This window comes from Rhinoraja longicauda, chromosome 25 (genome assembly GCF_053455715.1).
Source record: "Rhinoraja longicauda isolate Sanriku21f chromosome 25, sRhiLon1.1, whole genome shotgun sequence".
NCBI classification, from domain to species: domain Eukaryota; kingdom Metazoa; phylum Chordata; class Chondrichthyes; order Rajiformes; family Arhynchobatidae; genus Rhinoraja; species Rhinoraja longicauda.
In genome coordinates, this window is record NC_135977.1 from 21,788,460 (window position 1) to 21,813,115 (window position 24,656).

The 24,656-nt window shown below is 43.9% G+C and overlaps 1 protein-coding gene across 2 annotated transcripts in view; it reads left to right on the forward strand.

Annotated features, from left to right (window-relative positions):
• Positions 1-18,796: 18,796 nt before the first annotated feature.
• Positions 18,797-24,656, forward strand: part of p2rx4a (purinergic receptor P2X, ligand-gated ion channel, 4a) — a 30,232-nt gene continuing 24,372 nt past the window's right edge. Inside the window, exons 1-2 of one of the 2 annotated variants that reach the window (XM_078421638.1) lie at positions 18,797-19,136; positions 24,001-24,148. In XM_078421638.1, the coding sequence (XP_078277764.1) occupies positions 19,003-19,136; positions 24,001-24,148 (282 nt within the window). In that variant the 5' untranslated portion in view covers positions 18,797-19,002. The remainder of the gene's footprint in view (positions 19,137-24,000; positions 24,149-24,656) is intronic. The other variant, XM_078421639.1, reaches the window with a different exon arrangement.

Genomic DNA, 24,656 nt, shown 5'->3' on the forward strand with positions numbered 1-24,656 from the left:
GATTGAGTTGCTTAAATTGTTGTGAGGCAAATGAAAATTCCAATTTACTTAAACTTTATTTAAACTTTAAGCAACTCATTTCTGTAATACATATCTTCAGAGCTTCTGGAAATTATCACTGATTCCGCAGGCCTCGCCTGCCCGAGAGTCCCGCACATGCGCACATTTCACCGTGGATGTCTCACACAAGACTAAACCACTTTTATTGGAATACAACATGGGTAGCCATACATTACTTGCTGGCGACCATCAACCATATCTAGGAGTCGAATTAAGCAAAGATTTAAGTTAGGCGACGCATATTGGTCAAGTGTCTAACAAAGCAAATAGAACGTTCGGCCTTCTTAAAATAAATTTCCACGCATGTAGTACATCCGTCAAAGAGAACGCCTACAAGTCCTTGGTTAGGCCCAAATTGGAGTTTTGTGGAGCGATATGGGATCCTTTCAACAACAACAACAAGATCACTACAAGCGCAAATCAAGCGTGAATAATATGCTGACCTCTCGGATGGGATACCCTAGAGCTCCGCAGAATCAGGCTAAGACTTATTGCAATTTACAAAGAGATTCACAAAATCACGCCATCAAATCTTCCGTCATCCCAGGGCACCAACTGCCATGAAACAAGACAAAATACAGGTCCCTACATCATCAACTTGCTAAATGTCAATAAACTTTGCTACCAATATTCCCTTTACCCTAGGACGATAAGGGAATGGAATGTGTTACCACCCAACACCTGTGCCGCTCCCGATGTTCAGTCATTTAAAAAGGGGATTGAGCAACTAGATCTCCTCAACTTGGTCAAAAAGGCCCACTTCAAAATTTAATCACGACTCTACTCACTCCGACCTGCACGAGATAACCACTTATGAGGTGTTGGCACAGTAATCAACCAGAACCAGAACCAGAATCAGCACAGAAACAGGCCCTTTGCCCACAATGGTCGTGCAAACATGATGCCAAAATAAACTAGTCTCCTCGGTCTGCACGTGATCCATGTTCCTCTAGATCAAAAATTACAGCAGGATCTTGATCAGCTGGGCAAGTGTGCTGATGGCTAGTTAATAGAGTTTAATGCAGGTAAGTGTGAGATGTTGCAATTTGGAAGTCAAACAAGGATAGCACCTTGTGTAGGATGGAACTGCAAATGCTTGCTTAAACGGAAGATAGACACTAAAAGCTGGAGTAACTCAGCGGGCCAGGCAGCATCTCTGGAGAGAAGGAATGGGTGATATTTCGGGTTGAGACCCTTCTTCACAGTGCAGGATAAACTAATCTCCTCTGCCTGCACGTGATCCATATCCCTCCATATCCATGTGCCTGTCTGAAGAAGGGTCCTGACCTGAAACATCACATATCCTTTTTCTCCAGAGATGCTGACCGACCTGCTGAGTTACTCCAGCACCTTGTGTCTTTCTTTGGTATAAACCAGCATCTGCAGTTCTTGGTTTCTACACTGAAATGCACAAATGGAATAACCAAATGAGGTAGAGTTAAGAGTAAGAGTATGTGACAATGCCTCCAGGAATGGGGTGTGAGAAAGATGATTTGTTCTAAAATTTGGTAGCAGTGAGAAAGAATCTGTTGTTAAGGCTGGGTGTCCAGGCTTGAGCTTGTGTGTCTTCTTCCACAGATTGGAAGAGAGAAAAGGGAATAGTCAAGGTGACAGGCATCCTTGATGAAACTTCCAGCCTTCCTGATGCAACATACTGTAAAGAAAGATTGGATGGAAGGAAGTAATAGGCCTGTGATGGGCTGGGCATTCACCACTCTCTGCAGATTCAGGCGGTCAGGAGCACAGCAGTTGCCATACCAGGCTGAGATTTATCCCATCAGGATACTCGAAAGTCCATCTCTAGAAGTTTGAGAGTATTCTCGTGGACATGCCGAATCTTGTCATGTGAGTGAATGCAAAATTTAAAAGAGGTGTGTGTGTGGCAAGTTCTTTAACAAGAGAGTGTGGGTGCCTAGAACGTGTTGCCAGGGGTGGTGGTGGAGGCAGTTACAACATCGAGTCCATGCCGACCAGCGGTCACCCATACACTAATTTACAGAAGCCAATTAACCAACAAACCAGAAATAGACACAAAATGCTGGAGTAACAGGCAGCATCTCTAGATAGAAAGAATGGGTGATGTTTCGGGTCAAGTCCCTTCTTCAGACTGAGAATCAGGGGAGAGGGACACACTGAGATAAGGAAGTGTAAGGTGTGAAAACGAGACATCAAAAGAGACGTGGAACAAGGAAAATGTAGAATAGATCATTGTTAGCTAGGAGAAGGTAACAACAAAGCAAACACAGATAAAATGTAATCAGGAGGACAGTCAGGCTGGTCGGAGAACTGGGAAGGGGGAAGGAATGGGGAGAGAGGGATAGCAAGGGCGAGTTGAAGTTAGAGAAGTCAATATTCATACCGCTGGGGTGTAAGCTGCCCAAGTGAAATATGAGGTGCTGTTCCTCCAATTTATGCTGGGCCTCACTCTGGCAATGGAGGAGGTCCAGGCCAGATAGGTTAATGTGGGGGAGTTAAAGTGTTTGGCAACCAGGAGATCAGGTAGGTTTAGGCAGACTGAGCGGAGGTGTTCAGCAAAACTGATCGCCGAGCCTGCGCTTGGTCTTGCCAATATATAGGAGTCCACACATGAAACAGCAGATACAGGAGATGAGGTTAGAGGAGGTGCAAGTGAATCTCTGCCTCTCCTGAAAAGACTGTTGGGGTCCTTGGACGGAGTCGAGGGAGGGGGTATACGGACAGGTGTTGCATCTCCTGCGGTTGCAGGGAAAAGTACCTGAGGAGAGGGTAATTTGGGTGGGAAGGGACAGTTAACCAGGGAGTCTCATAGCTAACAAAGATCTATTCTACATTCTCCTTGAACTGCTTTTCTTTTGAAGTCTCGTTTTCACAACTTACACTTCCTTATCTCTGTGTCTCACTCTCCCCTGACTCTCAGTCTGAAGAAGGAAACGTCTATCCAGAGATGCTGCCTGTCTTGCTGAGTTTCTCCTGCATTTTGTGTCCATCTTCGGTGTAAACCATTCCTTCCTACACAACCTACAAACCGGCACGTCTTTGGAATGTGGGGGGAAACCCACGCAGACACATCGAGAACTCCGTGCAGACAGTACCCGTAGTCAGGATCGAACCCGGGTCTCTGGCGCTGTGAGGTTGCAACTCTACCGCTGCAACACAGTGCCGCCTTGAGGTATGATTCTGGAAGATTTAAAACGGCCGATCAAAATTCATAGTCCTAAAACAACTATGTGTAATTCATTGGAGCGGTTACTGGTAATTCGATGAGGAACAGAATAGTGCAATCACATGATGAATGGGATCGTACAGTGGGAGATGGTCACATCCGCGTTTAAACTATTCAGATCCTTCTTTTAACCAGAGACGGAACAATGGAAAGCTTCTGTGGTTCAGTGTGGGATTCAATTGCGGATTATGATACTCCCAGGATTTTGATCATCAAAAACAAAACAGTTGGAGTCGTGAACAGGTTTATTCAATGCTTAATCATTGCGTACGTTATTGGGTGAGCTCTAATTAAAATACTTTTGTACTTTTCGGTCGCAGAACCAGTTAGAATTATGTGGAAACGTGAACATAACGTGTTGCACAATTACTTTCAGTTACAAAATCCCGAAGGAAAAGACCTTCGACCATTAACCAACATTTCATGTGTATTTCTTTCATTTTTTTTCATTAAGCAGTTTTTTTTTTCAATGCTGATGTTAATTGCCAATTGCTTTTGAGATGTTTGCGAGTTAGTCCTATTACAGTGATTTTCGTACGGATATGTATTAATTTATGAGTACGTGTGTTGTAGGTCTTTATTTCCCCTCTCTACTTGATAACGGTCATGGGTCGTCGCTCTGAACAGTTGTGGTAAGTATAAGGTGCTATTTATTGTATCGGAACTCCAGAATTTTGAGCCATCTCTGAGAAGGAATGAATTTATATTTCCGAGACAGGTTGGTTCATAACGTAGATCGTACACCTTATTGACAGTGGAGGAGCAAAATTCTTTCGTGGCGGTGGGGTACGAGTGGTGTGGACCCAAAATGTCACCTATCCACGTTCCAAAGGATGCTGCCTAACCCGCTGAGTTACTTCAACACTTTGTGAAGCAGCATCTTCTTTCTGTTCCTTGTTTCTACACTTTATTCGATTTTTTTTTTCAAGGTACTCACTTAAATTGTAATTATGTACATCATGTGTAATAGGCCTTTTTTAACCATAGGTTTACTGCATCAGGTTATTAGTGCTGGTGTAACTCAGCGGGTCAGGCAGCATTTCTGCAGAAAAGTAATAGCTGACGTTTCGGGTCATCAGCGTCTGTGCTGCGTGTTGGCCCGCTTACCCTCCTATGCTACAATAATCAATGGGAACTGATAGTTATTGTGCAACCTTCAAAAAAATCGCGTTCTGTTAATGTTTCCAACATTAATCAAGGATTGAGAAAGGAGGGGGAGAAACAATGGGAGGTAGGGAGAGGTGATAGTATGCAGAACAGCCTGGGTGGGTGCAGTGCGATGGGGTCAACATCTGTTAAATAATGGGGAGGGGGGAAATGGCACTGATAGACTGTTTACTAAGGGTTTTTTGAGTTAATCCAAAAATAAACAATGAGAGGCACCATTGGCATAATGGGATCCACTGTACAGCTGGATTGCGTTGACTGTTGGGGCCATGACATCCATTTCTTCTAAGATTTGGGAATGAAATAGCAGAATCTGGTTCATTAGTGCAGTGTGCTCTGTGGTGGCAGCTGATTCTCAACAGGATCAATTGCACATTACGTTTTTGCAAGTAATGTGGCTTTAACAATTATGAAGTGTTTATGTATTTAAGGAAACACATTTGCCTACCTACATATGCAAATATTGAGTCATAGTTATGCAGCATGGAAACGGGCCCTTGGACCCAACTTGTTCATGGTGACTCAAGCTAGTCCAGTTTTCCTGCAATTGCCCCATGTCCCTCTAAACTTTTCCCATCTATTCCAAATGCCTTTTAAGGGATGTAATTAGCTTAAAAGGTTTAAGGTTGTAATTCCTCTAAACTTTTTCTTTTCTTATATCTGTCTAAGTGTTTATCTCTCCCACTTCCTCTGGCAGTTTATTCTACATACTCACCACCCATGTGGAAAAAGATGCCCTTGAAATCTTTCCCTTCTCAGCACACATCTATGCCAGTTAGTTTTAGGCTCCCTTATCCTGGGGAAAAAGATAGTGAACATTCACCTTAACTATGCCTCTCATAATTATATATATCTCTATGAAGTCATTCTTCAGCCTCCAATGCTCCAGGGAAAATAGCTCCAGCCTATCCAGTCTCAAGCCCTTTAGTCCTAGGAACATTCTTGTGAATATTTTTTTACACCCTTTCCAGCTTAATGACATCTTTTCTATAGTAAGCGGCTCACTGGCTTGTAGTTCCCTAGCCCGTTCTTGCAGCCATTATATAAAGGGACAAAATTAGCCACCTTCTAGCTTTATGGTACCTCACCCATGGTTACTGAAAATGGGACAGGAGCAAACAAGTCATTTTAAAGATGGCCTATTACATAGGATACCATTGTTTAATCTTGGGTATGCAAGTTATTCTAATGATTTAAATATATAAATACAGCGGTGTATACAAAATATTCAGGAAGCAATTATTAGCTACCTGATATTTGGTCATTTGGACAGGTATATGATTAGGAAAGGTTTAGAGGGATATATGGGCTAAATGCGGGCAAATGGGACTAGCTTAGATGGGGCATTTGGTCAGTATGGATGGGTTGGGCTGAAGGACCTATTTCCGTGCTGTCTGATTGTATGACTCTAACCGCCTACCGGCACCATTATTGCAACCCCGCAGAGCAAGGACGTTTTTGCCAGTCACAAACAACATGACTGTGGTTAAGAACTACCATGTGTCTGGCTCTTTCAAGGGTGGGATTTGAAATATTTCAAACATCTCTGGGGGTCAAGCTCACTACTCCATTACCAAATGCATGCAGAGAGAAATTTCTGAAAAATAGGCTTCCCTGTGGTGCAACTTGCCACTGATGATGCACATCTTGTTATGAGGCAACCCATGCCAATTTAGTTCAATATCGAAACTAAAATTGATTCAACTTCTTTAACTTCAGGCTGGTTTGTGGCCATAGACAATAATTCATGCTGTAATGCTGCTTTCATTTGTGAATTATTTTGCTGTGCAGTTACATTTAAGTCAGCAAAACAAATTAAATGGCTACATTAATTATTGGCAGTATGTCTAATGACTCCAGGGTGTAACCCCAAACATAGACTTGCAGTATGCAAACAATTAACCGGCTAAGCCATGCAAAATCGGGTTGAATATGCTATTGATTGATGAAGCCAATGTTCTTATCGAACCATTCTCACGCATTGCAGAATGTGGCAAGGGATGTCAAAATTAGTGGCGTTATATTCAGAACCCAGTATCATGATGGCTTCACCTACTATGTGGTAATAAGATGATTGGGCGATAATGAAGTGAACTGAAGGAAAAGGAAGGCACAACTCTTCTCTATTTGGGACGTACATGAAGAACAATAGAATGCAGTAACCGCCATTCCAATTGCCATTTGGGAACTTTTCTTTAACTATTATGTTTTTGGGCCAGAACGGTAGTGCAGCAGTAGAGTTGCTGCCTTTCAACGCCAGATACCCGTGTTCGATCTTGACTACGGGTGCTGTACGTCCCTAGTTGCACAGCTGGAATTGGAAGTGGAAGCCACTGTATTTTCCTTGTATCTCAGTAGATACAAGGCAAAATTCAAATAACCTGCTAACCAATTATTCAAAGATCGTGATGGCTTAGGATCTGGATCACTAGGCTCTTGTTACTGCATTCCTTTTACTAAACTAGGACCCCTGCGTGTTCAAAGATGTGCAGAGATCCCACATTGATTCCCACATTGATTCCCACATTCCCTTTAACAGTCTCTCCACTCGCCTTTTAATAAACTATGACCCTAGATCCTGCACATACTTTGATCACATCGAGGCTGTGGTTCTTACACTCCATGAAAACCTAAGGGCATAAAGTGTTGGAATAACTCAGCAGATCGGGCAACATCCCTGGAGGACATGGAAATGGACGTTTTGGGTTGGGTCCTTTCTTCAGATAAACATTATATGACAATATAAAATTAACCATCAGATGCTCGTTGCTGGGTGCTTGAGCCTTGAGGCCTCCATCACTGGAGGAGGACTTGATATCACGGGTGAGCAGCGCCCACTTTTAATTTACCCACAACGTCAACTGTTGTAAGATTAAGTAAATAAATAACAACAGACAACTTACAGGGGGATTTTTGTTCCGGATAATTTAAAACTCTTTGAACGAAGCTGCTTGGAAACCGTGAGTTGTTTACCAGAAATAGTTTTACTATGAGCGGAAGCGAGCGGTTGCCGGGCAACGAAAGCGCCCAGGCCGGCCTGCGCTCACACAAGGCCGTTTAAACCATGCAGTTTAACGCTTGTCCCGACGCTGTAATATTACTACTGAAGCAATGGGTAAGAAATCAGTGTGTTCCTTTGCAAATAAGGAAGTGAGAAACGTTAGCTATAAAGAGAAGGATGACATATAGTATAAGAAAATAACTGCAGATGCTGGTACAAATCGAAGGTATTTATTCACAAAATGCTGGAGTAACTCAGCAGGTAAGGCAGCATCTCAGGAGAGAAGGAATGGGTGAAGTTTCGGGTCGAGACCCTTCTTCAGACTGATCAAGAGGAGGATGACATATCTATCATAGTATCGACTCTTCGCAGATGATGCCCATAATTTATAGAGAGATTAAAACACCAGAAGGTATTTATTCACAAAATGCTGGAGTAACTCAGCAGATCAGGCAGCATCTCAGGAGAGAAGGAATGGGTGAAGTTTCGGGGTCCAGACCCTTCTTCAGACTGAGGAAGGGTCTGAAGAAGGGTCTCGACCCGAAACGTCACCCATTCTTTCTCTCCTGAGATGCTGCCTGACCTGCTGCCTGAAATTGTCTGACCCATGGTCGGCCCGCCAGCAGCGGCACCTGACTGCTATCTCAGAATTTACCACAGATGTCCGTCATATCGTGGGTAAGCTGAATGCCGTTGCTGACGCCCTGTCTAGACCTGCTTTTCCCCCTATTTCGGCGGTGGACTGCGAAGTGGATCCCCAGGAGCTCGCGGAGGCACAGCTCCTGGCGGATACCGTTTCGACGTACCAGTCCACCACTTCGGGATTGAAGTTGGCCCAGGTAGCTTGTGGGTCGGAGGGCACGAAAGTCTGGTGCGATCTTTCTCTTCCTCGCCCCAGGCCGGTAGTACCGCCCTCCCTTCAGCGCCGGGTTTTCGATGCCATTCATGGGCTGGCGCACCCGTCCATCCGCTCCACCTCTGCCTTGGTGGCAGCGAGGTTTGTCTGGCATGGCCTGCGGAAACAGGTAGCGGGGTGGGCACGTTCCTGCGTGCCCTGTCAGACCGCTAAGGTCCAGCGCCACGTCCAGCCCCCCGTACAGGATTTCGAAGTCCCGGCTTTTCGTTTTTTCCACATCCACGTGGATTTGGTCGGGCCTTTGCCTTCCTCCCGGGGCTACACCCACCTCCTCACGGTGGTGGATCGGTTCACCCGGTGGCCGGAGGCTTTCCCATTGTTTGATATCTCGTCAGCGTCTTGTGCTAGGACTTTGGCCCTTCATTGGGTAGCTCGTTTCGGGGTCCCGGCAGTTATTACAACTGACAGAGGACCACAGTTCACTTCGTCCCTCTGGGCCGCGCTGGCGGAACTGTACGGGTCCAAATTACAACCCACAACTGCATATCACCCCCAGGCAAATGGACTCGTAGAAAGGTTCCACCGCCAACTTAAGGCGTCCCTCTGTGCAAGGCTTGAAGGCCCAGACTGGGTAGACCAACTCCCTTGGGTTCTGTTGGGCATCCGGACGGCTCCTAAGCCAGATCTCGGTGCGTCGTCCGCAGAGCTGGTATATGGCTCGACCCTTCGAGTACCTGGAGATCTGTTTCCGGACACTTCAGCCCTGCTCCCTACAGTCCCATCAGCGTTAGCAGCTCTCCGGGAACGGGTGGGCTCCCTGGCTCCAGTGCCGACTTCACGTCATGGGTGTCCCATGGTACATGAACCGTCTTCCCTGAAGGACTGTGAGTTTGTTTTTTTGCGTAAAGATGCCCATCGCGCCCCGTTGCAGAGGGTCTATCAAGGGCCGTTTCGGGTTTTACGTAAGGGAACGGCTACTTTCACCTTAGACATGGGCGGCAAGAGTGAACTCGTCTCGGTGTCCCGGCTCAAACCTGCCCATTTGGACCCGGATCAACCAGTCCTGGTCGGTCAAACCCCTAGAAGAGGCCGACCTCCGTTAGTTCCGCCCAGTCCACAAACCCCCATTCCGACAGTTCCTCCGGGACCCCCAGTTTCGGCAGTTCCCCTAGGACCCCCCGTTTCGGCAGTTCCTCCAGGACCCCCCGTTCCGGTAGTTCCTCCAGAACCTCCCGTTCCGGCTGTTCCACCAAGTCCGGAACCTCCGGCTCCTGTGGTTCAGGCTGTCCCTCTCCGTACTCGTTATGGTCGCGAAATCCGGCTCCCTGCTAGGTTCCGCACCTCGGGTTCTGGGGGGGGTCATGTAGCGACCATAGAGAATGGTCCAGGTCGTCGAACCCTCGGATTGGCCAGCGAGGTCACGTGGGAACGCGACCATGGGGATTGGTCCAGGAAACGACATCGCTGATTGGCCAGCGATGTCAGGTGCGCGTTTGGCGCCCGATTTAGGCAGTTCGGCGAAGTCTTCAAGGAAGACAGTAAGTTTATATTGGTTGTCCTGTAACTTGTTGTTTTGACTCTGTATTCGTGTATTGCGGCTGCAATAAACTTCGTCTACAACTAGCAAGTTTCGGACTCGCCATAACCCATTCTTTCTCTCCTGAGATGCTGCCTGACCTGCTGAGTTACTCCAGCATTTTGTGAATAAATACCTTCGATTTGTACCAGCATCTGCAGTTATTTTCTTACATTAAAACACCAGAAGACAGCTTTTCCTTACAAAAGGATCTGGATGCTCGCTGTGAGTGGGGGGAAACCTGGCAGATGTCATTCAATACAACCAAATGTCATACCATTTGTTGTGAGGCAAATGAAAATTCCAATTTACTTAAACTTTATTTAAGCTTTAAGCAACTCATTTCTGGAATACATATCTTTCAAAGCATCTGGAAATTATGGCTGATTCCGCAGGCCTCGCCCTCCCGAGAGTCCCGCACATGCGCACACTTCATTCTCCCCTCCTATTTATAAGTTGAGATGGTCAGGAGGTTTAGTATGTCTTGACCGTCGCAGCACTGGAGCATCAGGAGATAATGGTGTTTCAATAGCTGGTGGGACATATATTGTCATATTGGTCATCAACTTCACTCATATTGTTATTTACATTTTCAATTTTAGAATTACTTATAGAAGTTTTCATAGGGGATGATGGAAGTGAAGGAAGTTCTTGATTAATATTATCAAGGAGTGATGGAGTTGATGGAGAAGATGGACATGGTGCAAGGTCACGAAGTGAGACAGTTGACTGACGTCCATCCTGATACTTGATAGTTGCATAAGAAGGGTTGACATCAGTCAGTTCAACTTCATCAACAAAGGGCTCATTCTTATTTGATCGGACATATCAATGAAGCAACACAGGCCCAGGGCTAGTCAACCATGATGGCAGAGAAGTACCACTAGAAGAACGCCGTTTGAAGTTAAAGAACCGCTCATGTGGAGTAGTATTGGTAGTGGTTGACAGTAGAGATCTGATGGAGTGTAATGCATCTGGTAGAACACATTCCCACTGCTGATCTGGTATGTCATTTGACTTTAAAGTCAGTTTCACTGCTTTCCAAATGATTCCATTATACCTCTCAACCTGACCATTTCCAATAGGGTGATATGGTGTTGTTGCAATTCCTCTATTAGAAAGGTAGTCCTTTAAATCTTTTGACATGCATGAGGTGCCCCTATCAGAATGTATGTAACTTGGAAATCCACAGAATGAAAACAGTTGATCTAAACATTTGATAACCGTAGCAGCTGACATATTTGGACAAGGAAAGGCAAATGGAAACCTCGAATATTCAGTAACTATGGTAAGTATATAAACATTTTGAGAGGAGGATGGTAAAGGCCCTTTGAAGTCAATACTCAAACGTTCAATAGGTTGAATAGCTTTGATCAATCTTCTTCAGGACGGAAAAACCTTGGTTTTAATTCAGCACAGATTCTACATGAAGCACACGTCATCTTCACATCTTCTGTAGAGAAAGGTAAGTTTTTGGAACGAACATAGTGTAACATACGAGTGACTCCAGGATGACACAGCCCATTGTGAAGATCAGTGAGTGCAGAAGAATGAACAGAGGCACAAAATGCTCGAGTTAATGAATCCGGAGCAACATTATCCTTACCAGGGCGGTACTCAATTGAATAACTATATGCAAATAATTCAATCCTCCATTCATGAATTTTACTGTTTTTAATCTCGTTCGCTTCCGATTATCTAGCATAAAAGCTACTGAACGCTGATCTGTTATCAAAGTGAAGTGCTGTCGAGCAAGGAAATTACTCAATTTTCTCACTGCTTCAATAATTGCTGTAGCTTCCTTTTCGACGGGTGGGTAATGCAATTCACTACCTTGGAGAGTACCAGACATGAAAGCCACTGGTCGTCCTCCTTGATTTAATGTTGCTGATACTGCTAAGTCAGAGGCATCACATTCAACAACAAAGGGGAGATCCTCATCAATGGCGTGTAATGTCGCAGATTCTAATTGTTTCTTTAAAGAAGTAAAGGCACCAATTGCTGTAGAGTCAAGGGGGAAAGATTTTGCTCTAATCAAAGGTTGAATTTTGTCAGAGAAATTTGGTATCCATTTAACATAATATGTAAACATGCCCAGAACTCTTCGTAGAGAGTTTAATGTAGCTGGAACAGGTATCTCGGAGTGGGCGGAGTCTTTCTGGATCAGGCTTGATCATATCATTTCCAACCCAATAACCAAGAATATTAATTGATGACACTGATATTATTGACTTAGCCTCATTTAATGTTAGATTTTTAGAATGTACAACTTCTAAAAACCGTTGTACATTTTTGTCATGTTCAGTTTGGTCTTTTCCTGCAATAGTTGTATTATCAAGATAAAGGAAAGTATCTTTAAGGTTTTCCTGTTCAACAAGTTTGTCCATCTCTCTCTGAAAAACTGCCACACCATTAGTTACACCAAAAGGAACTCTTTAGTAGTGATATAATTTTCCATTTGCTTCAAACGCGTTGTATTTCTTTTCTGATTCTTTCAAAGGAATTTGGTAGTAAGCACTTTTTAGGTCAAAAGTAGAGAACACCTTATACTTAGCTAATGTATTGATAATATCTTCTATACGAGGATATGCATCAAGCATGGATATGCATCAAGCTCCGTGAACTGGTTTATAGTTTGAGAGTAATCAATGCAGTCTCTTTCTATGTCTCTCCAAGGGGTCCTTAACCACGACAACTTGTGCCCTCCAAGGGGAAGAGCTGGGCTCTATGATACCTTCCCGTAAAAGATTAGTTACTTCGGTGTTGCTAAAGTTTTTGTCATCCTTACTAAAATGTCTTGATTTTGTAGCAATTAGTGAATAATGAAAGACATTCAACAGATGCAGCAGAAAAAACATACAATACTGGTGGCTTTGACAACACAAGATCAGGCATAGTTCCTTCATACATTATTTGAAGTGATCTGTGCTGTTTCTCAAAATCCTGACCTAGAATTACATTGCTACACAAATTTTCCAAAATACCAAGACATATAGATTTATAACTAGTTTTGTTCAGAATAAAGTCTACAATACAAGATCCAATAATTTGAGCATTGAGAGATGTCAGAGCCATCGAGATTTCTCTATTTGAAGGAATTATAGTTAGATTTAGTCGAGACACAACTTGTTCACTTATAAAACTTTCTGAACTGCCAGAATCAAGTAGTACATTAAGTGTATGGCCATTGATGGATACCGTTGTAGCTGCGTGAGACAAGCTCTGAGGAAATGCAGCTGTAATTGCACATAAAGAAGGCATATACATGGCAGCAGTCACACTTTTAGTAGTTGCTTTGGACTTGCATACTCTAGAATAATGTCCCTTCTTGCCACAACTATTACAAGTTGCCTCTCGAGCAGGACATATCTCTCTAATATGAATATTACCCCCGCAAAAGTAACACTTCCTTTTTGGATAAGTATATGCTGCAGCAAGGGCACATTTATCAGTAGAAATTGTTTCAGCTTGCTCCATGTTAGTACTTGGGTGAGATTCTTTTGTGGTAGTTGCAGCAGAATACGCATTAGATGAACCATAAGCATCTGAATTTCTCTGAGCCAAGTCTAATGAGTAAGCTTGATTGTAAGCTGACTCTAAATCCAAGGTTTTGTTTTCTAATAGTCTCTGTTGTATTAAAGGCGATGCCAAACCATTGACAAACGAGTCTCGAATAAGTTCCTGTCGATATTGATCAGCTGTAACTGCTTTGAAGGCACAGTCTTTACTAAGTCTTTGAAGTTCTTGTAAAAACTCATCAAGTGACTCACCAGGTTTTTGTTTACGAGTAGCAAGGAGGTGTCGAGCAAATATTACATTGGGTGTCTTAACGAAGAGCCTGCTTAGTGTTGTGTTCTTTAAAAAGATACAGTGAGTCCGACTGTGTTTTTACGCGAGTGTTTATTCAACCGCCATCTGCTCCCCCGGGCTCCTCCCTGTCGCCCTCTGATGACCCCCTACCAATAGACCTGTGTAGTCTTAAAGGCACATTGCAATAACACCACATCTCCCCTTTCTAGAATCAATCGGTAGACTGCGGTTGATTCACCAGACCTTAGAGGATTATTCTGCCTCTTTAGCTGGAAGGTTTGTTTCTATCTGAACTAAATTAATTCAACATAAGTACATGTAAACACATTGTCTTAGTGAAAAGGATTTTACCCTTTTCACTAAATTAGAAAAACATTTTTCTTTAGAAACTCTTTTTTTTTTCCACTTATAGTTCAACCTATCTGGTTTCACCACTCTTCTCCCAAACCTGGTTCTGGGAGTGGATGGCAGTTCTGGAATGTTCTCTTTTGGTGGCTCTGCTGAGCTCTGCTCTGGAATGTTCTCTTTTGGTGGTTCTGCTGAGCTCTGCTCTGGAATGCAACCCGGGAGTTGCTCTTTCATACCACCCCCACTCCGTGGGTCCGGCAAGGGTTTCATGGGAATTAGATGGCGACGGTTTCGCCTGACCGTCCCGTGAGGTCCCTCCACGATGTAAGAGCGGGGGGCGGTGTGGCTGCCGATCACAGCTCCAGCTTCGCCTTGATCCGTGACCCACACTTCTTGTCCGGGAAAGAGCCTGTCGAGACTCCGTGCACGATGCCGCAGGTTGTGCCGTTGTGCATCTCTGATTCTCTTCTCCTTTTCCTTCCACGCAACCACTTCATTGTCGGGAAGAGCAGGATTCAGCAGGGCTGGAAGTGTTGGTACCGTAGTGCGAAGCCTTCTCCCCATAAGGAGTTGGGCTGGGCTGTACCCGTTTTGCAGTGGGGTCGCTCTATATGCAAGTAAAGCGAGGTAGGGATCCACCGCTTTCTTCAGGAGACCCTTCACTGTCTTGACTGCACGTTCGGCCTCCCTGTTACTCTGAGGATATCTCGGGCTGCTTGTGACATGGCGGAAACCATACGACTTTGCAAACGCAGCAAAGACGGTTCCGGCAAACTGAGGCCCATTGTCTGTGACCAATGTCTCCGGAATGCCATGACGTGCAAACATTGATTTGAGGTGGTGGATTACATCTGTCGACTTGGTGGGGCTGAGTGGAGCGATTTCCACGTATCTCGATGCATAATCCACTACCAGCAGGTAGTTCTTGCTTCCTGGTGTGAACAAGTCAGCTCCCAGCTTTTGCCATGGTCGACGCCCCACAGCCAGCAGTTCCTCTTTGACAGGAGGTCTCGCAGAGCCTTGTCTCTCTCTGCTAGATGCGGGATGAACTTCCCCAGCTGGTTAACCATTCCGAGAAAGCTCCTCAGCTCACTCACATTGGTCGGCTCCTCCATCTTCCTTACAGCCTCAGTCTTGCTCGGGTCAGGACTAATGCCACTGGAGGAGAGGACATGACCAAGAAAGGTCACCTCTTCCTTCGACAGGTCACATTCATGTCCACATAGATGTTTGTATTCTCAAACAACTCCTTTTCGTCAGGCGTTTCCCCCATTTTCACAGGTCCTTGATCCGTGACCCACACTTCTTGTCCGGGAAAGAGCCTGTCGAGACTCCATCAATAGCAGAATCATAAGTTGTACATTCCTCTATGTAATCATATACATCATAAGAGACAGAGCTTATTAATGTCCTGAATTTGCCTGGTGCATTGTCGCCACACTCATCAAAGAAGTTATTTAGTGTATGAAGCCAGTGCTTCCATTCCTTTGCTGCAGTAGGTGAGTTGGGATCCAGATCCAAGCGTTGTGGTTTCAATAGTTTCTCCATCTCGATGTCACACTGCTTAACTTCTGAGATTGAGTTGCTTAAATTGTTGTGAGGCAAATGAAAATTCCAATTTACTTAAACTTTATTTAAACTTTAAGCAACTCATTTCTGTAATACATATCTTCAAAGCTTCTGGAAATTATCACTGATTCCGCAGGCCTCACCTGCCCGAGAGTCCCGCACATGCGCACATTTCACCGTGGATGTCTCACACAAGACTAAACCACTTTTATTGGAATACAACATGGGTAGCCATACATTACTTGCTGACGACCATCAACCATATCTAGGAGTCGAATTAAGCAAAGATTTAAGTTAGGCGACGCATATTGGTCAAGTGTCTAACAAAGCAAATAGAACGTTCGGCCTTCTTAAAATAAATTTCCACGCATGTAGTACATCCGTCAAAGAGAACGCCTACAAGTCCTTGGTTAGGCCCAAATTGGAGTTTTGTGGAGCGATATGGGATCCTTTCAACAACAACAACAAGATCACTACAAGCGCAAATCAAGCGTGAATAATATGCTGACCTCTCGGATGGGATACCCTAGAGCTCCGCAGAATCAGGCTAAGACTTATTGCAATTTACAAAGAGATTCACAACATCACGCCATCAAATCTTCCGTCATCCCAGGGCACCAACTGCCATGAAACAAGACAAAATACAGGTCCCTACATCATCAACTTGCTAAATGTCAATAAACTTTGCTACCAATATTCCCTTTACCCTAGGACGATAAGGGAATGGAATGTGTTACCACCCAACACCTGTGCCGCTCCCGATGTTCAGTCATTTAAAAAGGGGATTGAGCAACTAGATCTCCTCAACTTGGTCAAAAAGGCCCACTTCAAAATTTAATCACGACTCTACTCACTCCGACCTGCACGAGATAACCACTTATGAGGTGTTGGCACAGTAATCAACCAGAACCAGAACCAGAATCAGCACAGAAACAGGCCCTTTGCCCACAATGGTCGTGCAAACATGATGCCAAAATAAACTAGTCTCCTCGGTCTGCACGTGATCCATGTTCCTCTAGATCAAAAATTACAGCAGGATCTTGATCAGCTGGGCAAGTGTGCTGATGGCTAGTTAATAGAGTTTAATGCAGGTAAGTGTGAGATGTTGCAATTTGGAAGTCAAACAAGGATAGCACCTTGTGGAGGATGGAACTGCAAATGCTTGCTTAAACGGAAGATAGACACTAAAAGCTGGAGTAACTCAGCGGGCCAGGCAGCATCTCTGGAGAGAAGGAATGGGTGATATTTCGGGTTGAGACCCTTCTTCACAGTGCAGGATAAACTAATCTCCTCTGCCTGCACGTGATCCATATCCCTCCATATCCATGTGCCTGTCTGAAGAAGGGTCCTGACCTGAAACATCACATATCCTTTTTCTCCAGAGATGCTGACCGACCTGCTGAGTTACTCCAGCACCTTGTGTCTTTCTTTGGTATAAACCAGCATCTGCAGTTCTTGGTTTCTACACTGAAATGCACAAATGGAATAACCAAATGAGGTAGAGTTAAGAGTAAGAGTATGTGACAATGCCTCCAGGAATGGGGTGTGAGAAAGATGATTTGTTCTAAAATTTGGTAGCAGTGAGAAAGAATCTGTTGTTAAGGCTGGGTGTCCAGGCTTGAGCTTGTGTGTCTTCTTCCACAGATTGGAAGAGAGAAAAGGGAATAGTCAAGGTGACAGGCATCCTTGATGAAACTTCCAGCCTTCCTGATGCAACATACTGTAAAGAAAGATTGGATGGAAGGAAGTAATAGGCCTGTGATGGGCTGGGCATTCACCACTCTCTGCAGATTCAGGCGGTCAGGAGCACAGCAGTTGCCATACCAGGCTGAGATTTATCCCATCAGGATACTCGAAAGTCCATCTCTAGAAGTTTGAGAGTATTCTCGTGGACATGCCGAATCTTGTCATGTGAGTGAATGCAAAATTTAAAAGAGGTGTGTGTGTGGCAAGTTCTTTAACAAGAGAGTGTGGGTGCCTAGAACGTGTTGCCAGGGGTGGTGGTGGAGGCAGTTACGACATCGAGTCCATGCCGACCAGCGATCACCCATACACTAATTTACAGAAGCCAATTAACCTACAAACCAGAAATAGACACAAAATGCTGGAGTAACAGGCAGCATCTCTAGATAGAAAGAATGGGTGATGTTTCGGGTCAAGTCCCTTCTTCAGACTGAGAATCAGGGGAGAGGGACACACTGAGATAAGGAAGTGTAAGGTGTGAAAACGAGACATCAAAAGAGACGTGGAACAAGGAAAATGTAGAATAGATCATTGTTAGCTAGGAGAAGGTAACAACAAAGCAAACACAGATAAAATGTAATCAGGAGGACAGTCAGGCTGGTCGGAGAACTGGGAAGGGGGAAGGAATGGGGAGAGAGGGATAGCAAGGGCGAGTTGAAGTTAGAGAAGTCAATATTCATACCGCTGGGGTGTAAGCTGCCCAAGTGAAATATGAGGTGCTGTTCCTCCAATTTATGCTGGGCCTCACTCTGGCAATGGAGGAGGTCCAGGCCAGATAGGTTAATGTGGGGGAGTTAAAGTGTTTGGCAACCAGGAGATCAGGTAGGTTTAGGCAGACTGAGCGGAGGTGTTCAGCAAAACTGATCGCCGAGCCTGCGCTTGGTCTTGCCAATATATAGGAGTCCACACATGAAACAGCAGATACAGGAGATGAGGTTAGAGGAGGTGCAAGTGAATCTCTGCCTCTCCTGAAAAGACTGTTGGGGTCCTTGGACGGAGTCGAGGGAGGGGGTATACGGACAGGTGTTGCATCTCCTGCGGTTGCAGGGAAAAGTACCTGAGGAGAGGGTAATTTGGGTGGGAAGGGACAGTTAACCAGGGAGTCTCATAGCTAACAAAGATCTATTCTACATTCTCCTTGAACTGCTTTTCTTTTGAAGTCTCGTTTTCACAACTTACACTTCCTTATCTCTGTGTCTCACTCTCCCCTGACTCTCAGTCTGAAGAAGGAAACGTCTATCCAGAGATGCTGCCTGTCTTGCTGAGTTTCTCCTGCATTTTGTGTCCATCTTCGGTGTAAACTATTCCTTCCTACACAACCTACAAACCGGCACGTCTTTGGAATGTGGGGGGAAACCCACGCAGACACATCGAGAACTCCGTGCAGACAGTACCCGTAGTCAGGATCGAACCCGGGTCTCTGGCGCTGTGAGGTTGCAACTCTACCGCTGCAACACAGTGCCGCCTTGAGGTATGATTCTGGAAGATTTAAAACGGCCGATCAAAATTCATAGTCCTAAAACAACTATGTGTAATTCATTGGAGCGGTTACTGGTAATTCGATGAGGAACAGAATAGAGCAATCACATGATGAATGGGATCGTACAGTGGGAGATGGTCACATCCGCGTTTAAACTATTCAGATCCTTCTTTTAACCAGAGACGGAACAATGGAAAGCTTCTGTGGTTCAGTGTGGGATTCAATTGCGGATTATGATACTCCCAGGATTTTGATCATCAAAAACAAAACAGTTGGAGTCGTGAACAGGTTTATTCAATGCTTAATCATTGCGTACGTTATTGGGTGAGCTCTAATTAAAATACTTTTGTACTTTTCGGTCGCAGAACCAGTTAGAATTATGTGGAAACGTGAACATAACGTGTTGCACAATTACTTTCAGTTACGAAATCCCGAAGGAAAAGACCTTCGACCATTAACCAACATTTCATGTGTATTTCTTTAATTTTTTTTCATTAAGCAGTTTTTTTTTTCAATGCTGATGTTAATTGCCAATTGCTTTTGAGATGTTTGCGAGTTAGTCCTATTACAGTGATTTTCGTACGGATATGTATTAATTTATGAGTACGTGTGTTGTAGGTCTTTATTTCCCCTCTCTACTTGATAACGGTCATGGGTCGTCGCTCTGAACAGTTGTGGTAAGTATAAGGTGCTATTTATTGTATCGGAACTCCAGAATTTTGAGCCAGCTCTGAGAAGGAATGAATTTATATTTCCGAGACAGGTTGGTTCATAACGTAGATCGTACACCGTATTGACAGTGGAGGAGCAAAATTCTTTCGTGGCGGTGGGGTACGAGTGGTGTGGACCCAAAATGTCACCTATCCACGTTCCAAAGGATGCTGCCTAACCCGCTGAGTTACTTCAACACTTTGTGAAGCAGCATCTTCTTTCTGTTCCTTGTTTCTACACTTTATTCGATTTTTTTTTTCAAGGTACTCACTTAAATTGTAATTATGTACATCATGTGTAATAGGCCTTTTTTAACCATAGGTTTACTGCATCAGGTTATTAGTGCTGGTGTAACTCAGCGGGTCAGGTAGCATTTCTGCAGAAAAGTAATAGCTGACGTTTCGGGTCATCAGCGTCTGTGCTGCGTGTTGGCCCGCTTACCCTCCTATGCTACAATAATCAATGGGAACTGATAGTTATTGTGCAACCTTCAAAAAAATCGCGTTCTGTTAATGTTTCCAACATTAATCAAGGATTGAGAAAGGAGGGGGAGAAACAATGGGAGGTAGGGAGAGGTGATAGTATGCAGAACAGCCTGGGTGGGTGCAGTGCGATGGGGTCAACATCTGTTAAATAATGGGGAGGGGGGAAATGGCACTGATAGACTGTTTACTAAGGGTTTTTTGAGTTAATCCAAAAATAAACAATGAGAGGCACCATTGGCATAATGGGATCCACTGTACAGCTGGATTGCGTTGACTGTTGGGGCCATGACATCCATTTCTTCTAAGATTTGGGAATGAAATAGCAGAATCTGGTTCATTAGTGCAGTGTGCTCTGTGGTGGCAGCTGATTCTCAACAGGATCAATTGCACATTACGTTTTTGCAAGTAATGTGGCTTTAACAATTATGAAGTGTTTATGTATTTAAGGAAACACATTTGCCTACCTACATATGCAAATATTGAGTCATAGTTATGCAGCATGGAAACGGGCCCTTGGACCCAACTTGTTCATGGTGACTCAAGCTAGTCCAGTTTTCCTGCAATTGCCCCATGTCCCTCTAAACTTTTCCCATCTATTCCAAATGCCTTTTAAGGGATGTAATTAGCTTAAAAGGTTTAAGGTTGTAATTCCTCTAAACTTTTTCTTTTCTTATATCTGTCTAAGTGTTTATCTCTCCCACTTCCTCTGGCAGTTTATTCTACATACTCACCACCCATGTGGAAAAAGATGCCCTTGAAATCTTTCCCTTCTCAGCACACATCTATGCCAGTTAGTTTTAGGCTCCCTTATCCTGGGGAAAAAGATAGTGAACATTCACCTTAACTATGCCTCTCATAATTATATATATCTCTATGAAGTCATTCTTCAGCCTCCAATGCTCCAGGGAAAATAGCTCCAGCCTATCCAGTCTCAAGCCCTTTAGTCCTAGGAACATTCTTGTGAATATTTTTTTACACCCTTTCCAGCTTAATGACATCTTTTCTATAGTAAGCGGCTCACTGGCTTGTAGTTCCCTAGCCCGTTCTTGCAGCCATTATATAAAGGGACAAAATTAGCCACCTTCTAGCTTTATGGTACCTCACCCATGGTTACTGAAAATGGGACAGGAGCAAACAAGTCATTTTAAAGATGGCCTATTACATAGGATACCATTGTTTAATCTTGGGTATGCAAGTTATTCTAATGATTTAAATATATAAATACAGCGGTGTATACAAAATATTCAGGAAGCAATTATTAGCTACCTGATATTTGGTCATTTGGACAGGTATATGATTAGGAAAGGTTTAGAGGGATATATGGGCTAAATGCGGGCAAATGGGACTAGCTTAGATGGGGCATTTGGTCAGTATGGATGGGTTGGGCTGAAGGACCTATTTCCGTGCTGTCTGATTGTATGACTCTAACCGCCTACCGGCACCATTATTGCAACCCCGCAGAGCAAGGACGTTTTTGCCAGTCACAAACAACATGACTGTGGTTAAGAACTACTATGTGTCTGGCTCTTTCAAGGGTGGGATTTGAAATATTTCAAACATCTCTGGGGGTCAAGCTCACTACTCCATTACCAAATGCATGCAGAGAGAAATTTCTGAAAAATAGGCTTCCCTGTGGTGCAACTTGCCACTGATGATGCACATCTTGTTATGAGGCAACCCATGCCAATTTAGTTCAATATCGAAACTAAAATTGATTCAACTTCTTTAACTTCAGGCTGGTTTGTGGCCATAGACAATAATTCATGCTGTAATGCTGCTTTCATTTGTGAATTATTTTGCTGTGCAGTTACATTTAAGTCAGCAAAACAAATTAAATGGCTACATTAATTATTGGCAGTATGTCTAATGACTCCAGGGTGTAACCCCAAACATAGACTTGCAGTATGCAAACAATTAACCGGCTAAGCCATGCAAAATCGGGTTGAATATGCTATTGATTGATGAAGCCAATGTTCTTATCGAACCATTCTCACGCATTGCAGAATGTGGCAAGGGATGTCAAAATTAGTGGCGTTATATTCAGAACCCAGTATCATGATGGCTTCACCTACTATGTGGTAATAAGATGATTGGGCGATAATGAAGTGAACTGAAGGAAAAGGAAGGCACAACTCTTCTCTATTTGGGACGTACATGAAGAACAATAGAATGCAGTAACCGCCATTCCAATTGCCATTTGGGAACTTTTCTTTAACTATTATGTTTTTGGGCCAGAACGGTAGTGCAGCAGTAGAGTTGCTGCCTTTCAACGCCAGATACCCGTGTTCGATCTTGACTACGGGTGCTGTACGTCCCTAGTTGCACAGCTGGAATTGGAAGTGGAAGCCACTGTATTTTCCTTGTATCTCAGTAGATACAAGGCAAAATTCAAATAACCTGCTAACCAATTATTCAAAGATCGTGATGGCTTAGGATCTGGATCACTAGGCTCTTGTTACTGCATTCCTTTTACTAAACTAGGACCCCTGCGTGTTCAAAGATGTGCAGAGATCCCACATTGATTCCCACATTGATTCCCACATTCCCTTTAACAGTCTCTCCACTCGCCTTTTAATAAACTATGACCCTAGATCCTGCACATACTTTGATCACATCGAGGCTGTGGTTCTTACACTCCATGAAAACCTAAGGGCATAAAGTGTTGGAATAACTCAGCAGATCGGGCAACATCCCTGGAGGACATGGAAATGGACGTTTTGGGTTGGGTCCTTTCTTCAGATAAACATTATATGACAATATAAAATTAACCATCAGATGCTCGTTGCTGGGTGCTTGAGCCTTGAGGCCTCCATCACTGGAGGAGGACTTGATATCACGGGTGAGCAGCGCCCACTTTTAATTTACCCACAACGTCAACTGTTGTAAGATTAAGTAAATAAATAACAACAGACAACTTACAGGGGGATTTTTGTTCCGGATAATTTAAAACTCTTTGAACGAAGCTGCTTGGAAACCGTGAGTTGTTTACCAGAAATAGTTTTACTATGAGCGGAAGCGAGCGGTTGCCGGGCAACGAAAGCGCCCAGGCCGGCCTGCGCTCACACAAGGCCGTTTAAACCATGCAGTTTAACGCTTGTCCCGACGCTGTAATATTACTACTGAAGCAATGGGTAAGAAATCAGTGTGTTCCTTTGCAAATAAGGAAGTGAGAAACGTTAGCTATAAAGAGAAGGATGACATATAGTATAAGAAAATAACTGCAGATGCTGGTACAAATCGAAGGTATTTATTCACAAAATGCTGGAGTAACTCAGCAGGTAAGGCAGCATCTCAGGAGAGAAGGAATGGGTGAAGTTTCGGGTCGAGACCCTTCTTCAGACTGATCAAGAGGAGGATGACATATCTATCATAGTATCGACTCTTCGCAGATGATGCCCATAATTTATAGAGAGATTAAAACACCAGAAGGTATTTATTCACAAAATGCTGGAGTAACTCAGCAGATCAGGCAGCATCTCAGGAGAGAAGGAATGGGTGAAGTTTCGGGGTCCAGACCCTTCTTCAGACTGAGGAAGGGTCTGAAGAAGGGTCTCGACCCGAAACGTCACCCATTCTTTCTCTCCTGAGATGCTGCCTGACCTGCTGCCTGAAATTGTCTGACCCATGGTCGGCCCGCCAGCAGCGGCACCTGACTGCTATCTCAGAATTTACCACAGATGTCCGTCATATCGTGGGTAAGCTGAATGCCGTTGCTGACGCCCTGTCTAGACCTGCTTTTCCCCCTATTTCGGCGGTGGACTGCCGAATGTGCTTTTAAATATTCATTGAATTTAATAGACCAAAAAATTCTGTCAATTCAGCACTAAAGTCTCAAGAGTATTGGCTTAAAGGTGTTTTACTGCGAACATGACTCATTGCAATGCATATGCACATGGCTTGGCATTTCCCTTAGAATTACTAAGCAAACATTACTTTGAGAATATTATCACATAATGACCAGACCAGTTCCATTTGTTGTTGTTATATTCCAGATGGGTGCTTGTATGGGAGAAAGGCTACCAAGAATTTGACTCTCCCACTGGCTCAGTCACCACCAAAGTGAAAGGGATTGCCTATACAAATTCCAGTCTGTTTGAAGAACAACTATGGGATACAGCTGATTATGTTATTCCTCCACAGGTATAGTTTTCAAATGGCTTGGGGGAGGGATACACTGGGGAGGGACAGGCAAGCTTTTGATCTTCTGGATATTAATTTCATTTAATTTCTACAGTTTGAGCTTCAACTAGTCCTTTCCAATTATATAATGTTGGACACTTGCGAAATAGATTAACTTTGTCATGATCTTAGATATCCAGGTTTCTTATTTCGATTTGTACATATGCTTTTCAAAAATAAAATATTAAAAAAAAAAAAAAAGATATCCAGGTAACAAGAAATGCAGCAATTACTGCATTAACTTTAAATACTTTTATGGAGGAAGATGCTGATTAAAGAGGGGAAATTGGGGTGAGAGATATTTAACACGGGTCTGTCTCCCCATAAGCTAACTGAACCAAACCCATTTGAAAACTGTCAGTGCGTTCCTGTTCCATAAGCCCAGTATGGCTCTGAGGTTGAAATCTTCTCTACTACTTTTAATGTAACCTCTAGTAATTTTGTCAGATATCTTTATTTGACACTTTTT